This window comes from Mytilus californianus, unplaced genomic scaffold, assembly GCF_021869535.1.
Source record: "Mytilus californianus isolate M0D057914Y unplaced genomic scaffold, xbMytCali1.0.p SCAF_8, whole genome shotgun sequence".
Lineage (NCBI taxonomy): Eukaryota > Metazoa > Mollusca > Bivalvia > Mytilida > Mytilidae > Mytilus > Mytilus californianus.
In genome coordinates, this window is record NW_026262734.1 from 25,420,445 (window position 1) to 25,436,386 (window position 15,942).

The window sequence follows — 15,942 nt, forward strand, 5'->3', positions numbered from 1 at the left end:
TTCTGTCTACCTATTATAGATTTCAAAAACCTAATAAGACAGGTTAAAATTGTCAATTAGGGGGAAAAACTCCAATAAGAAGTCATTTAATCAAAATGGACAATAGGTATATCTAGATATTCAGTACATTCTTGTTTCTGCCAGATTTTTTCTACCTATAAGCGTTTTGAAATTAAAAGACAATACTTTCATTTTACCCCCACATTCTATTTAAAGCAATGGCGGTCATGTTGGTTGGCAAGTGGGATCATCAGACATATCTTTAAACTAGACACCCAAAGGATGACTGTGGCCATGTTTGGTTTTAAATTGGTACAGCAGTTTAAGAGAAGATTTTTTGTAAAACTTATAAGACAGACGATTCATGCCAAGTGATGAGAAAAGCTCACTTGTCCCTTTGGATGACCAATACTGGATTGTTACTATACCTTGAGCAGCACCAGATCTGTCAACAGAGTTAGCCTCAGATTTCAGTGTGTCCATCAGCCATTTTAGTAATTCATCAAACTTAGCCCCACCAATACCTCGTACCATAGCACCAAGGGCCTTTGCAGATACAGTCCTTACTTCTGGGACAGGGTCCAATAAGGACTGCTTCAATCCTGGAATCAATTTCTCTATATAGGGATCCAAATCCTATCGAATAAATGAAATAATTTTTTTTGTGACAAATAATACAATAGTATATTGATTAAATGATTTTAATCAAGAACAGATAAATAACAGGTTGACATATCCTTAGCCAAAAGCCTTTTATACAGTGGTTGTTGGTGGTTGCTGTCTGGAATTGTTTACTTTTTAAATTGTTTAAGTATAAATCTGGCTGTTGATTTACTCTTTGTAAACTGTTTCACATTTTGTTATCCCAAAACCTTTTAAAGCTTACTATATACAGTACAAGTGTTGATCATTGTTAAAGACTGTATTGTGACCTGTAGTTGTTCAAAACCTTGTACTTTGGTCTTAGATGGATATTTTTTCATTGACAATCATACCACATCTCCTTATTTTCAAATAGACAGAAACGTGAATTTTATTGACCTTTTGATCTGTCAGTGATGACATATTCCCTATAATCTGAGCAGCCATTTTCCTTGTTTCTGTCTGTCTGTCCTGGAAAGCTCTCTCCACTACAGGCATGATCAAAGCTAGAGATGGAGCATCAATAAAATGTACAAACTTTGTCTCTAGTAGTGACTTGAGACATCTCAGCGTCTTCTTAGCAGGATCTTGTAAAGCATCTAGTAGCACTGGTACAATTACTGAAAATATAGAAAAATGTTCCAACAAAATGTAATTTACTTTTGAAGGTCTATTTTAATGATCTGAAAATCCTTCAGCTATTATCTTTGGTCTAATTTACAAATGGTGTTTCCCTGTTTGATTCTTTTTATCATTTCAGTCATAGTTATTAGCCTCAATAAAGATGAAGACTTTGAATAGAGAAAGCATCAATCTTTGATTGTTTTCTCAAAAATTTTCTTTAGATAAAGCTTTCTCTCCCCTTTAGCAATTTAAAAAGTTGACCACTATGAATAGAATACAAAAGAAACTGATCTGGAGTTGATCACAGGTCTTTGATAGTCCCTGTTAGATTTATTCACAAACTTTTCTCAGTGCTATTTATAGCTGACATATGCATATTGTATAAAGGTCTAATGTTAAAGATTGTATGTTTATCTCTAGATGTCCTTTTGTTTTTTATGCTGTTGGCTTATAGTAGCATCAATGTTTTCCCCATTTATCATTTTCTCCATACATTGTTTATAATACTATACATAGTTACATGATAATACCTTGAATTTCAGGATTTTTGATAACATCACCAATCTGTCTGAGAGCCTGAGCTCCTGCTTTCTGAACTTTAACATGAGAATCTGTCAATACTTCAGTTAACTTTGGTACAATATTGGGTAAACAGGCAGACAGTTGTTTCGGTGCACAGTAGGCCATAGCTCCCAGTAACTCTACAGCGCCTATAATTTATAGAAATACATTGAGAATTGTATGAATTTTCTTAAAATGTTTTTATTACATGTAAGCATAGTAGTATATCTATAGATAAATGATCACGTTCAATGGTATATTTCTAATTTGCTTTGAAAGCTGTCGATCGCACGTTTCAAATTAAATGCATGTAATTTTGCAAAAAGATGTATCTATGTTAAGGGCTATTCCATTAAAATGTATGTGGGAGGGTAGGAAGGGACTTTCAAAATATCCCTACAACCAAGAACCATTTTGTAGATAATTTTGCATAATGGTAATAGACGCATACTGAAAAAAGACCCATGACCCACATTAAACTTCCCTTCCTACCCTCCCACATACATTTTAATGGAATAGCCCTAATGAGCATGAAATTAAGATATCTTTTTTGTGACTCTTTTCACTGCTTATTGTCAAGTACTTGTACAACTACCAAAACATATTTATAAGATAAATGTTATTCACTTATTTCTAAATAAGTGTCCATTTTGATATTTTTCTTGTCTATTAAAACTAATATGTATGTATGCTCTGTATAAGCCTCTTTTTTAAGGAGCACCACCATGATATATGGTGTAAAGGAGGATATTTAAGAGACTGTATTAGCACAGTTTAATGTGAACATTTACTTATCAAGTTCACAAGCCTGGCCGTGTTTGGTCCTTCTACCAGAAAAGTATGTAATGAATAAAATGTTTTATAATTAATTTCTTCAATGACACCTTTACACAGTATTTCTTTAAATCTTACCTGCTTTCGTTCTCCATGCATCTTCTTCCAACCCTTTAAGTAAAGATGGTAGCACTAATTTAACACCATGTGCAGTGAGCATGCCCATTACACCTCTTGCTGTATCATCAGCTGCCTACAAACACACATCAAAAATAAACAACTATCCTGTAGCTATAGCAACAGTATAGATGAATAAAACCATAGATATTCACAATACAGATTGTTTCATCTAATTAAATACATGATAGAACATTTTCCATTCTGCAAGATAATATTAACTATTGTCATATAGAGTATCTGTTGAAACCTGTTTTAAAAACAAATTTTTTTTAATTGAATTTAACAAGTTAACAATTGAAAGTTCTATAGGTTTATATTCATAACTTAACATTTTGCCTGTACATCAGTTATGTTTAATGAAAATGAAAATATGTATGTATGAGTGGATGGCCTTACCTCTCTCACATACTGGCTACTATCTCCAAAACACAGCAGTAAATGTGGCAATATGTGGACAACATAAGGTTCAAATAACTTGCCTAACATAGTACATAACATCTCATAGGCAAACAAAGCACCTGAAAGTGTATCAAAGGTTTATTATTGACAAATATTTTACCTTTTCTGTCCAGTCAGCTCATAGAGAAGTATTTAACCAAGTTGTCAAACACAGGACACAACATTCACTTTCTTTTTATTAATCATTTGTCTTACTTGTGCTTGTATCACTAGGTTTAGCACTTTATAAGATCAAATATGCTTGACCTGCCAGACTTATCACTAACATCATAATGTTTGACCAGAACTGATTTTTTGTTTTGTTTTTTTTTTAAAGAAGGAAAACTTTTGTCTGAAGACAAAAAAAAAACCCACACAAATACAATCTGATAAATTGAAACAAAACCAGGATGGAACATCTTTTACCTTCTCGTTTTCTGGGATTCTTTTTATCCTTAACAGCATCTTCTAGCCTGGACATGATTTCTTGTTGTTTCAAAGCAGTAATACCAAGACCTCTGACCAGCCCAGCCAAACCATACGCTGCTCCCTTCCTTTCTCCATAATTATCAGAGTCTAGTAATAACTGCATCAGTCTCTGTACCAGTTCTGGAGCATCACTTCTAATTCCAGGGATAAGGGGAGGTAAACAGTTAGCAACAGATTGTTGTACCTAGAAAAAAGTTTATATTTCATACAGTCTTTAATACAGTTATATGTATAAGTGGCTTTTAAAATATTTGGTATAAATGGAGAATGTGTCCATGGGACGCAGATGATGCCACCGCTTGCATATAACGTTATAAAGGGACATATTGGTAAAAGTGACGTAACCCAAATTTGATCTGTGTTTTGTGGTCTTTAGGAAGACATGTAGCCGTTTCCAGACACCTTATTCTGACTCCATGCCAAACCAGTCTTTAATATTATTTCTTAATGCTGTGCTTGGCAGAGAAGAAACAAATATCAATTTTCAAAAAATTGGTTAAACCTGGACAGGGAACAAACCCTAAATTCCCTCACTCCAAGCGGTTCAGGATTAAAAATATAATACGCATAATTCAAAATATTTTAAGCCACTTGGATTTTCAAGTTTAGATTAACCAATTTATATTCACCTTCTCATCCGAACTAAAATTGTCACCTATTTAGCTACAAGCAATAATAAACCTTCTAACACTTTAATACCTCTTGTGAAGGGGTTGATAAAGCACCAATTAACTGAGCCACAATAGGTTTGATTTTCGGATTGTCTTTATCTAAATGTTTAGCCAGACATCCCATCAGGATGACAATACTCTGTCTGACTGCATCGTTACCAGCGGTATCTGGTGCACTACTCAGGAAATCTTCAAATACTGGTAACAATATGTTCACATTCTCCTACAAGTATAAATACTGGTAAAAATGTGTTCATGTTCTCCTACAAATACAAATACTGGTAATAATGTGTTCACGTTCTCCTACAAATACAAATACTGGTAATAATATGTTCACGATCTCCTACAAATACAAATACTGGTAATAATATGTTCACATTCTCCTACAAATACGAATAGGGTAAAAAATGCTTCATAATTAATTTTTTTCACAACAGTTAACAAATTGGTTTAAAATCACCACATCTTATGTGCCTATTCCAAATCAGAAACTGCATCAGTGAATGTTGTCGTTTTTGTTTTGTTTTGTCCATTTTAGAATTGGTGTTGTTGTCAATGCTTTTTTATGTTGAAATTCATTAGTAACTTGTTGACTCAAAAGTTATTTTGAGCTTGTTGTAAGATGTGCACACTTTGACTACTAATGAGAACGTGGACCTTAAATTGACTGTTTAATGGTGTACATATGTAGCTGAATTCATGACTCACTGCCATTTTTACTTGCTCTACTTTAAATATAGAAAAGAACATGAATTTTCCTTATTAGCATTATTACTTTCCTACCAACAGATCATTATATATTGGTTTCAAAAAGAAAAAAAAATAACTGATGGTTTTCAATTTAAATTGTGGAGATTGACTAATTGACTCATAAATGGTACACAACACACTGACACATGATCACTTAAGGTGGTACCTAACACTACAGGGAGATAACTCTGTAAAAATCAGCTAAACGTTTTAATTACGTTGTATTGTTAAGGAAATATTAAGCTTCTCAATGATCAAAATTAGTGTTTGTCAAACTGCTATATAACCAGTGAAATTTTTCTGATAAAGTGGTTGGTTCAAATTTTTTGAAATTTTTATATTTCTGTCAAAGGGTCAAAGTAAACATTTTGTCAAAATTTTATGAAAATTAAACGAGCCAAATTAATATTAGTCAAGGTGTTGGGTATCACTTAAGTGACTTTTTCAGTGGGTTACTTCTCACTTCAACATTCTGGATTGATAAATATTATGAAGTACTAAATCATACCTATTTGGATCTATTGAAGATTTATTATTTACCTTCTTATCAATTTCCGTAGATCCAGGAAAAATTGTGATTTCATGGATACTTCATTTTGTGGTTTTACTTTGAAGTACAAGGCTATTGGCAATTTGCACTTTGTTGAACATTTAAAATTTGTGGTTCAAGTATACCCACAAATTCCATGTAAATTTTTTTCCCATGAATAATAATGAATCCACAGTATAAATAGACACCTTCAAATGATGTCTAAATACTTAAAGTTCAGACAATTTAACATAAACCCAATGTAAGTATCAAATATTTTGGTGTATCTGTTAACCATACCTTTCCATGAGTATTTATAACAGCTAATGCAGCTTCCCTCATACGGGACCTCACTTCTGGTGCCCTGTCTGATAAGGCATCTGGTACATAGAAAGAAAACAACTCTTCTATTTGATCCTGGGGTACCAGTGGAGCTATACTCTCCATGGCATATGCAATACCACTTCTGGACTGATAATTATCTGGTGGTGGCTCTCCTATTACACGACCAAATGTGTCCAGTTCTGGTGGGGGAAGCTATTTGGAAATAAATACAAACATATTTATATATAAATAAGAACCATTTGAATCACTGAAAGGTATTCAGATAAAATGAGATTTTTTGTGATTAAAAATAGGGAATTAAGTATACCAGAGTTCTGCTAAGATTACAGAATATATACTTTGAATGGTGAGTCTTGGCATTGTAACCAAATTACACATAATTTGTATGGACATCTACTTTAATAATGTTATTGATATTTTAATTTGTATGGACATCTACTTTAATAATGTTATTGGAATTTTCCTAAATATGACTTTCATCTTTCTTTGTGATAATTTTCTATCTCATACTACTCTTCTGAGATAAGTTTTCATCAGTTTAGTAGAGTGAAAACATGATGACATCATTGACATTGCCTAGGAAAATTGTGACAAACAGATTATCTATGGTATTTCATACGCGAGGAAGTCTCTGGGCTGCATATCATCTAAGAGTTGTCTCCCTTCTATGAAATTGTAGTTGTGAAGCTCCCTCTACTTTTCATAACCATAGATAATTCAGTATTCAGATTACAGTATTGATGTACCACAGATAATGGTAAATGTTAGTATACTAGAAGAGAATTTGCTGTGATTTTTCATTTTTGAGTTCTGCTATGAAAGCAATGAGTTGTCAGCAATGAGAAGAGTAAATAATGTTATTGTAAATCAATGCTAGGCTTTGCCAATTTTAATGTATTTCAATGTTATCCTTAATGGATTGATAACCTGCTTCCAAATTTCTGACAAAGACATTCAATTTCTGTTCTCGTAGCTATGATGTATACATGATGGTGACCACAGTTTTGTGAATTGCATATAGTTTATGTTTATATTTGTGTCTAGTTTTTCTATACTGTGATTTACTAAGAACAGTTACTCAGAATGTTGTGACTCGTATAACTTATCCTGTGACTAACATAAAACCTATCTTGATATTTATCTTGGAGAGTTTTGCTGTACTGTGATTTACTCAGGTTGTGACTCAGCACTTTTTGACTCGTATAATATATCTAGTGACTTACATATAATTTTTCATTTTATTTATCTTTGAGTTCTGCTATTATAGCTTTTATGTACTCGGAGTTAGGACTCTTGGCTTAATGACTATAATTTATTCTGTGACTTACATATAATTTTTCATTGTATTTATCATTAGTTCTGCTATTGTAGCTGTTATGTACATGTACTCGGTGTTATGACTCTTGGTTTAATGACTATAATTTATTCTGTGACTTACATATAATTTTTCATTATATTTATCTTTGAGTTCTGCTATTGTAGCTGTGATGTACTCTGGGTGGTGACTCAGGGTTTTATGTAGTGCTTTAGCGGCTGCCCTCTGGATAGTTTCCTCAGGATAAACAACATCAGCAGCTAAGGGAGTACACATGTCTTCATAAGGTTCCTCTAACATCAGCTTCTCTCTCAGTCTAGAAAATGTCATCAATTAAGTTACAAGATTTGAAGGAAATACTGGACATTATACAGGGATAATAAAATGTCAACTGTTTTTTTTTCCATAGAAATTTCTTAAACATTAATATGTAACTAGCCTGTTATTTATACCAGTACTGTAAACTTGTAATATTATAGTGTATCAAAAACATAACTTTGTATATCATTGGTTAATAATGTGTGGTATATATCATCTTTACCAATTTATTTACTAAAATCTATTAAATGTTTCCAAATTCCCATATTTTCTCTTTAAAATTAAAATCAAATCTTCGTACTTAAAAAACTCTCAAGTCAGATGCTAATGACCACTAAAAATTTATCATTTTCAGAAACGACACTACCCATGATTTATTTCATGTGAAAAACTCTACCACTTAAATATAATATATCTATCTATTTTTCCAAATACAGTTCTCCTACTTACTCCTCTGCCAGTTTCTGAACATTTTCATCATTATCAAAACATGCCACCCACACTCTCTGTGCCACTTTCAATCCCAGTTCATAATTATCATCGATATTAGGCAGTGTTCCCGACAAACATTTCAAACTTTGAACAGCAGCATCCCTACCAGCTGTACACGGGGACATCAGTGCATCAAGTAATATGTTAATTTCCTCTGGAGTAGCCTTGGCACACCCATCCTCACCAGAAATACTCTCAGCAACTTCTGTTAGTCCTACACTTGCCATTTGTTGTAATTTTGATACACTTGTTGTAATGACTTGTAATAATAATTTCAACATTTGTTCTTGTGGTAGCAGAGATGGATCACTCTGAAATTAAAATGTGTCATAATTTCATAATGCTTCAAAGATAGCTTGTTATTTTCTTCTGTAAATACTAAAATTAAAGTAACATTTGGATTTCAACTTTTGCAGTTTGTTGAAAAATAATCGATTTGTGGATTTTTCAATTTTGTTAGATCTAGATGAGAATGCATTTCATTGGGTCATTTTATCTGTGTCATAAAAGAAAATCATTCCCAAAAAGAAATCTTCTTCATTTACAGTAGTTCTTACAGTGATATTTTAATTTGTGTCCTACTTTTCACATTTTGTCTGGCTGGATTGAAAGTCAAAGGGACATGCAGAATAAGTTTTTCAATCATTAAGAAACTGGCTGGACATAAATCTCTCTTTTTGACTGACTGTCTTACTTGTGTACAGGAACACTTTCTGGTCATAAAAATGACAGATCTGAGTTGTCCTCTGTTTATACCCAGAGATTTAAATTCCTACTGGGGATGCATACATTACAAAAGGGAAGTCCTGATTTATCTGGAGTTCTTTTATTTTCACAGCACACAGCAATCAATCTTTTTAAAACCTTATGGATGGCACTAAAAATTTCTGTATTCATATGAAAATTCTATTCTGCAATGTTTTGTATTTACTGGAATAGAGCACCATTATAAGTGCCAGTCCCAAGTTTTCCCATTTGAATGGTTTTACACTAGTAATTTTTGGGGGCCTTTATAGCTTGCTGTTCGGTGTGAGACAAGGCTCCATGTTAAAGACCGTACTTTGACCTATAATGGTTTACTTTTATAAATTTTGACTTGGATGGAGAGTTGTCTCATTGGCACTCATACCACATCTTCTTATATCTATGATTGACATTCAGGAATTATTCTACAGACGACAGTTTTCCAAAAGTTACCAGTGTACTGTAAATTCTGAAATTATTACAAGGTTTTTATTTATGTGAATAATGCGTCTGGATAGCAATAATCAGAAGTTGCATTATATTATCTGATACATAGATGTATGTCTGTAGACAGCTTTTCCAGAAATCGCAATAATAAATCTCGCATTTTTGTCCATTCTTCAAAAATTGCAATAATAAATGCATGCAATAATTTCTGAATTGACAGTATACATGGTATATGGATAGATCGATAACTTGTCTGTGTTTAATGCTACTTTCAGCACTCTTGGTTATACATGTATCAAGGCGGCCAGCTGTTTTGGAGGAGGCAGGCACAGTACCTTGAGAGAACCACAAACCTTTTGACAAACTGGTAATCCTAGTCAATCTAAATTGCAGTCGCACAAACCTTGCAACAAGCAGGGTTCAAACTAACAACCATAGAGTTGACACGCTAGTGATCACTGTAGACAAACTACTGTGGGTTCATTTATTTTCGTGGATTGAGGAGTATATTTGATTTCATGGTTTTGCCAATGTCTGCGTACAAGGCATTAGAACATTTATAATTCGTTGAACATTTAAATTCGTAGTTCAACTATTCTCACGAAGACCACGAAAAATTAGTATCCAATGCATAATAATGAATCTACAGTACTTAGACCATTTGTCCATCTATGCCCCATGTATATGATATTGAGTACATTAGATTTCAGTGTAAAAAGAATTCTCACTTTCCTTAATTAAAACACTTAGGAATCATAGATTTATTTTTAGGAGCAAGCTCCGAGCATACTCGGAGGATGCTCGGACCTTTTAAGTAGGCTCTTCTCAGCATTTAATGTGACAATAATTATCATGATCCATTAAGATGTCAATCAAATCTACACCACTTCTATGATAAGGAAAGTAGAGCATTATAGAGGAAGCTCCATAAACACCTGTGTAAACATCTGGTCTATTCAAATACATTTTGCATGAAATTTTACAAAACTATAAAATAGATTAGAAATTTTTCAACAGTGCTGTGTAATGCGTGGAAAGAAATCTCAAGTCTCCACAAAAAGTAAAAGTCATTTAAATATATTCTTATTATATTTAATAATCATTCCTTTTTTTATAATAAAAAAATTCTCAAATTTTATAATTATATGATATGATTTAATAAAATGCTCCGCAGGGCGCAGCTTGATACGACCGCAGAGGTCGAACCCTGAACAGTTGGGGCAAGTATGGACACAACATTCAAGCTTGATACAGCTCTGAATTTGGATTGTGATTAAATATTTGACACAGCATAGGTTTCTGACACAGAATGAATGTGGTCTAAGAACTTAAAAATTTTAAATTGGACATTCACCTATTATGGTCCAATATCCAAAATCTAAATACATGGTTAGATTCAGCATATCAAAGAACCCCAAGAATTCAATTTTTGATGAAATCAAACAAAGTTTAATTTTGGACCCCGATTTGGAACAACTTGAAAACTGGGCCCATAATCAAAAATCTAAATACATGTTTAGATTCAGCATATCAAAGAACCCTAAAAATTCAATTTTTGTTAAAATCAAACTAAGTTTAATTTTGGACCCTTTGGACCTTAATGTAGACCAATTTGAAAACGGAACCAAAAATTAAGAATCTAAATACACGGTTAGATTCGGCATATCAAAGAACCCCAATAATTCAATTTTTGATGAAATCAAACAAAGTTAAATTTTGGACCCTTTTGACCTCAATGTGGACAAAGTTGATAACAGGGCCCAAAAATCAAAAATCTAAATACATGGTTAGATTCAGCATATCAAAGAACCCCATATATTCAATTTTTGTTGAAATCAAACAAAGTTTAATTTTGGACCCCGATTTGGACCAACTTGAAAACTGGGCCCATAATCAAAAATCTAAATACATGTTTAGATTCAGCATATCAAAGAACCCTAAAAATTCAATTTTTGTTAAAATCAAACTAAGTTTAATTTTGGACCCTTTGGACCTTAATGTAGACCAATTTGAAAACGGAACCAAAAATTAAGAATCTAAATACACGGTTAGATTCAGCATATCAAAGAACCCCAATAATTCAATTTTTGATGAAATCAAACAAAGTTAAATTTTGGACCCTTTGGACCTCAATGTGGACCAATTTAAAAACGGGGCCCAAAATCCAAAAACTTAATACACGGTTAGATTCAGCATATTAAAGAACCCCAAGAATTCAAGAATAAAACCCCATTGAAATTGATCAAGAAATAAGCAATTTATACGAAGTATCTTCTTTTGCACAATACTGTGCAATTGAATATTTCTTGCTATTGCGCAATACTGTGCAATTGACAATTTCTTGCTATTGCGCAATATTGTGCTATTGGATATTTCTTGCTATTGCGCAATACTGTGCAATTGAAGATTTCTTGCTATTGCACAATACTGTGCAATTGAAGATTTCTTGCTATTGTGCAATACTGTGCAATTGAAAATTTCTTGCTATTGCACAATACTTATTAGATAATAATTTACACATCCTGTTTGGTGTGTATCTCCTACCATATCATTATTATTTGCTTTTAAATATTAATCAGAAATAACCAACTTAAAATGGAAAATTTTAAAAGAAAAAAAAAAGGAAAAAAAGAAAAAAAAAGAAAAAAAAAAAATCCCCCCCCAAATTTTTTGAACCCCCTTATGATTCATCACCCCCAAACTCAATCCCAGCCTTCCCTTTGTGGTATGGTACCTTGAAGTACAATTTCAGAGAGATCCATACACTTGAACACAAGTTATTGTCTGGAAACTAGAAAAATGCTTATTTTTGGCCCCTTTTTGGCCCCCAATTCCTTAATGTTTCGGGCAATTACCCCCAAACTCAATTCCAGCTTTCCCTTTGTGATATTGAACCTTGTAGTACAATTTCAGAAATATCCAAACACTTACACACAAGTTATTGTCATGAAACTAGAAAAATGCTTGTTTTTTGCCCCTTTTTTGGCCCCTAATTCCTAAAATTTTGAGGCAATTACCCCCAAAATCAATTACAGCCTTTCCTTTATGATATGGAACCTTGTGGTACAATGTCAGAGAGATCCATACACTTACACACAAGTTATTGTCTGGAAGTTACAAAAATGCTTATTTTTGGCCCCTTTTTGGCCCCTAATTCCTTAACTGTTGGTACCATAACCCCCAAAATCAATCCCAACCTTCCTTTTGTGGTATTGAACCTTATGGTAAAATTTCATGGAGATCCATTCACTTAAACTAAAGTTAGAGTGCGAAAACCAATGTGTCTTCGGACGACGACGACGACGACGACGACGCCAACGTCATACCAATATACGACCAAAAAATTTTTAATTTTTGCGGTCGTATAAAAATAGTTTATATTATATAATATGCTACATAAAAGTTATCAAGACACAAACAACAGTCAGGTGGCAATACTAAACAAGTAATTTTTTTTTAGTCACTTTTATAAGTATTTTTTGTTTTTAAATTTTTTTTAATAACTCAATAGTTATTTTAAATGTCAAATAAAGCATGGACTAAATGTAGTTTTTAAGAATTTTTATATCATTTCATTAAATAAAATTAAGTATTTATCCAATTTTAGGTGAGTATAGAGAGGTTACTTTAAAAAATAATGACAAAAATATTACTTTAATAAATTATTTTATACAACTTTAAAAAACTTAGTACTTACAATTATTTAAGGAATATATGTAATTGCTTTTGATTTAGATTCAAATTATATATAACTTCAAGTCTTAATTAAAGGTTCCATATCTAGTTATAACTGTCTTTCTCTAAGATTTTAAGGGGAAATGATATCTTAATAGCCCCAAGGGGCCAATCTTTGACCAAGAAGTGTGGCATCAGAAAAGCAATTAGTGCTTGTTGAGGATTTAAATAGTTTTACCAGTATATTTCATGGGGAAAATAACCAGATGTCTGTGAAAATTTGTTAAAGCTAGTAAAACCTGTATGAATGGACACCTATAAAAATAAAATTAACAGAAGTTACTTATTCATGATATAGAAGTAATATTTGAAACAGCCTTGTTTTCAACATAACTTGTATAGGTAATTTTGAAAATTACTTGTTTAAGTAATGCCTCTAACTAAACAATGGTAATATGGTTTTTTTTTAAATAGCAAACTAAGTTCTTTTATAGAAAATTATGGCTACTTTAAGAAAAGTTGTAATTCATTACTGGAAGCCTGGTTTGAGGGGGTAATACCACCATTGTTTTCCCTCTAGTACGTCTCTCTTTACTTGGCTTTTTTTTTAATTGTGCAGATTTAGCTTTGTTTTAAATAAAGAAATATTTGGCATGAGTAAAATTATTTTCCCCCTATAAGTCTTTGTTTAATTGTCATGATTGTTATATTTCCAAAAAAATGTGCAGAATTTATCTATGTTTTAAATAAAGAAATACTTGACATAAATAAATGTCCTGTACTACAGTGAAAATATAGCATAACTTTTCAGTGCATATAAGAAAGTAAACATCACCAGAAGTTAACCAATCAAATTCTCTCCCCCTTTTTTCCCTGTAGAATATAGTATATTTTTATTGCTTTGAAACACCCAAGAAATATGTTTACGACTCAAAAAAACTTTTCTGCAATGAAATGGAGGGTTAATTTCAAACAACTGTCAAATTAAATGGAATATAAAAAAAGATCAACCCTTTTTCGCATGAAACTGAATGTACTATGTTTTGGTAGTATGGTTATAAATCAATAACCATAGTTTGTGTCTTTGATGACATTTATATTTCATTTTATATAGTATAAACTTAAAATATATTTGTATTTCAAATATAAAATTTGAGTGTTCTTTTGTATCATGTGTATTGAAAAAGAATAATTATTAAGAAAATGTTTTAAAATCATTTTCTTTCTGTGAAGACTTGATACCAAGCATTGTACAGTAATATTGAAGAATTTCTCATCTATTTTATAGTTTGTAAAATTAATGCAAGATTTGTTTGATTACACCAGATGTTTACACAGGTGTTAATGAAGCTTCCTCTATAATGCTCTACTTTCCTTATTATAAAAGTGCTAAAGATTTGATTGACATCTTAATGGATCATGATAATTATTGTCACATAAACTGCTGAGAAGAGCCTACTTAAAAAGCTCTGAGCATCCTCCGAGCATGCTCGGAGCTTCCTCGTAAGAATAAATCTATGATCCCTAATATTTTAACATATTAAAATCAAAATAGTAGTCTACATGTTCCTTCTATTTTCATGCAACAGAATTTTCAAATTTATTTTTCTGTTAGCCTGTAAAATTTCATTAGAAGTCAAACTAAAAAATACTTGTAATCCTATACTCACATCAGAACCATCTGTACTTCTCATTTCTGAGTGAGCCGAGATCAGTACTATTGCTTTTGACTGTGGTTCTATGTCCTTTGCAACCACTTCACCGCCACTTCTTAGTACACAACTTAATAAATAGTAAAAGAATGTAAAAGTGAATGCTGGGAAAAGTTTGTTTTCATCATCATTATCATCATTATCAGATATGGACAAGGCATATAAACAGTTGACAACTCTGGTTCCTTGTTCGGCTGGTGATTCTTTTGTCCATTCAGAGTTTACTTCTGATTCTGGTTTCTGTAATCTCAATGTCACATTACTGACCAAATTTCCTAAAATTTAAATAGATTTCTCAATTCAATAGTAAGTTTTTAAAAGAATTTAACTTCTGAATTCAAAGACTAAAGTTTACAGATGAAATTCTGACTAAATTGTTTTTCTCATGATCTATTTGTGAAATAAAACTAAAATACATGCAATTTTTTTTTTCTATTCACGAACCTAGTATTTATTGTTACATGCCTCAGTTTTTATAATCTACAGATATCTGTATGATGTGTAGCATGAACACCTACATTGTAGATTTTTTTATCATGTTTATAAAATGCATATACTGCTGCACTTTTAACTTTCAGAATACAATTTGTTCTAATTACATATATTAATTAATGCATATTAATGATGACTACCAATTATACAACAAAACAATTAGGAAATTTCTGAGAAGTAGATGGTCCAGGAGGGGGGGACTAATACTCCCTCTGATGAGATGCAGAAAGACTTCTTTAACATAGAACAACCAAAAGCAGTTGAGTCATTTTTTTCAATTAAAGAACCTTTGTGAGCACGCTCACATACCCCACATTGTCACTGGACAAACAAAATCTCACCAGATTCCTAAGTTCAAAGACTCATAACTCTACAAAAGTCAACTGATGAAAATTTTCTTGTGGATATGCACAGGAGTTGCGATGACAAACTGTTGCAGTAGTATATTGAGGCCAATAATTTCAAAGGGGCACAAGTCCTTGAAAAAAAATTAAATCATAATTTCCTGTCGATATGCACATTTACATAGTATGTCCTTATTATCTACAAAGTTTCATGAAATTCTGTTGTGTGGTTTCAGAGGAGTTGCGATGACAAGAACAGGACTGACGGACGGACGTACAGACAGACGGACGGGTCAAAAACATTATACCCTCCGCAACTTCGTTGCGTGGGGTATAATTACTCAATAGGAGGCCAATTAATTGGAACATAATTTTTTAAACCATCAAAATAAAATTCTTA

The 15,942-nt window shown here is 32.3% G+C and overlaps 1 protein-coding gene across 1 annotated transcript in view; it reads right to left on the reverse strand.

Moving 5' to 3' along the window:
• The window catches only part of LOC127712515 (eIF-2-alpha kinase activator GCN1-like), a 76,107-nt gene that overhangs the window by 20,392 nt on the left and 39,773 nt on the right, over positions 1–15,942 (reverse strand). The window contains exons 24-34 of the mRNA XM_052218990.1: positions 14,665–14,981; positions 8,087–8,439; positions 7,442–7,634; positions 5,959–6,195; positions 4,408–4,602; positions 3,646–3,892; positions 3,178–3,299; positions 2,740–2,854; positions 1,797–1,976; positions 1,042–1,262; positions 429–636 (exon numbers count right to left, since the gene is read on the reverse strand). Coding sequence (XP_052074950.1) covers positions 429–636; positions 1,042–1,262; positions 1,797–1,976; positions 2,740–2,854; positions 3,178–3,299; positions 3,646–3,892; positions 4,408–4,602; positions 5,959–6,195; positions 7,442–7,634; positions 8,087–8,439; positions 14,665–14,981 — 2,388 coding nt within the window. The remainder of the gene's footprint in view (positions 1–428; positions 637–1,041; positions 1,263–1,796; positions 1,977–2,739; positions 2,855–3,177; positions 3,300–3,645; positions 3,893–4,407; positions 4,603–5,958; positions 6,196–7,441; positions 7,635–8,086; positions 8,440–14,664; positions 14,982–15,942) is intronic.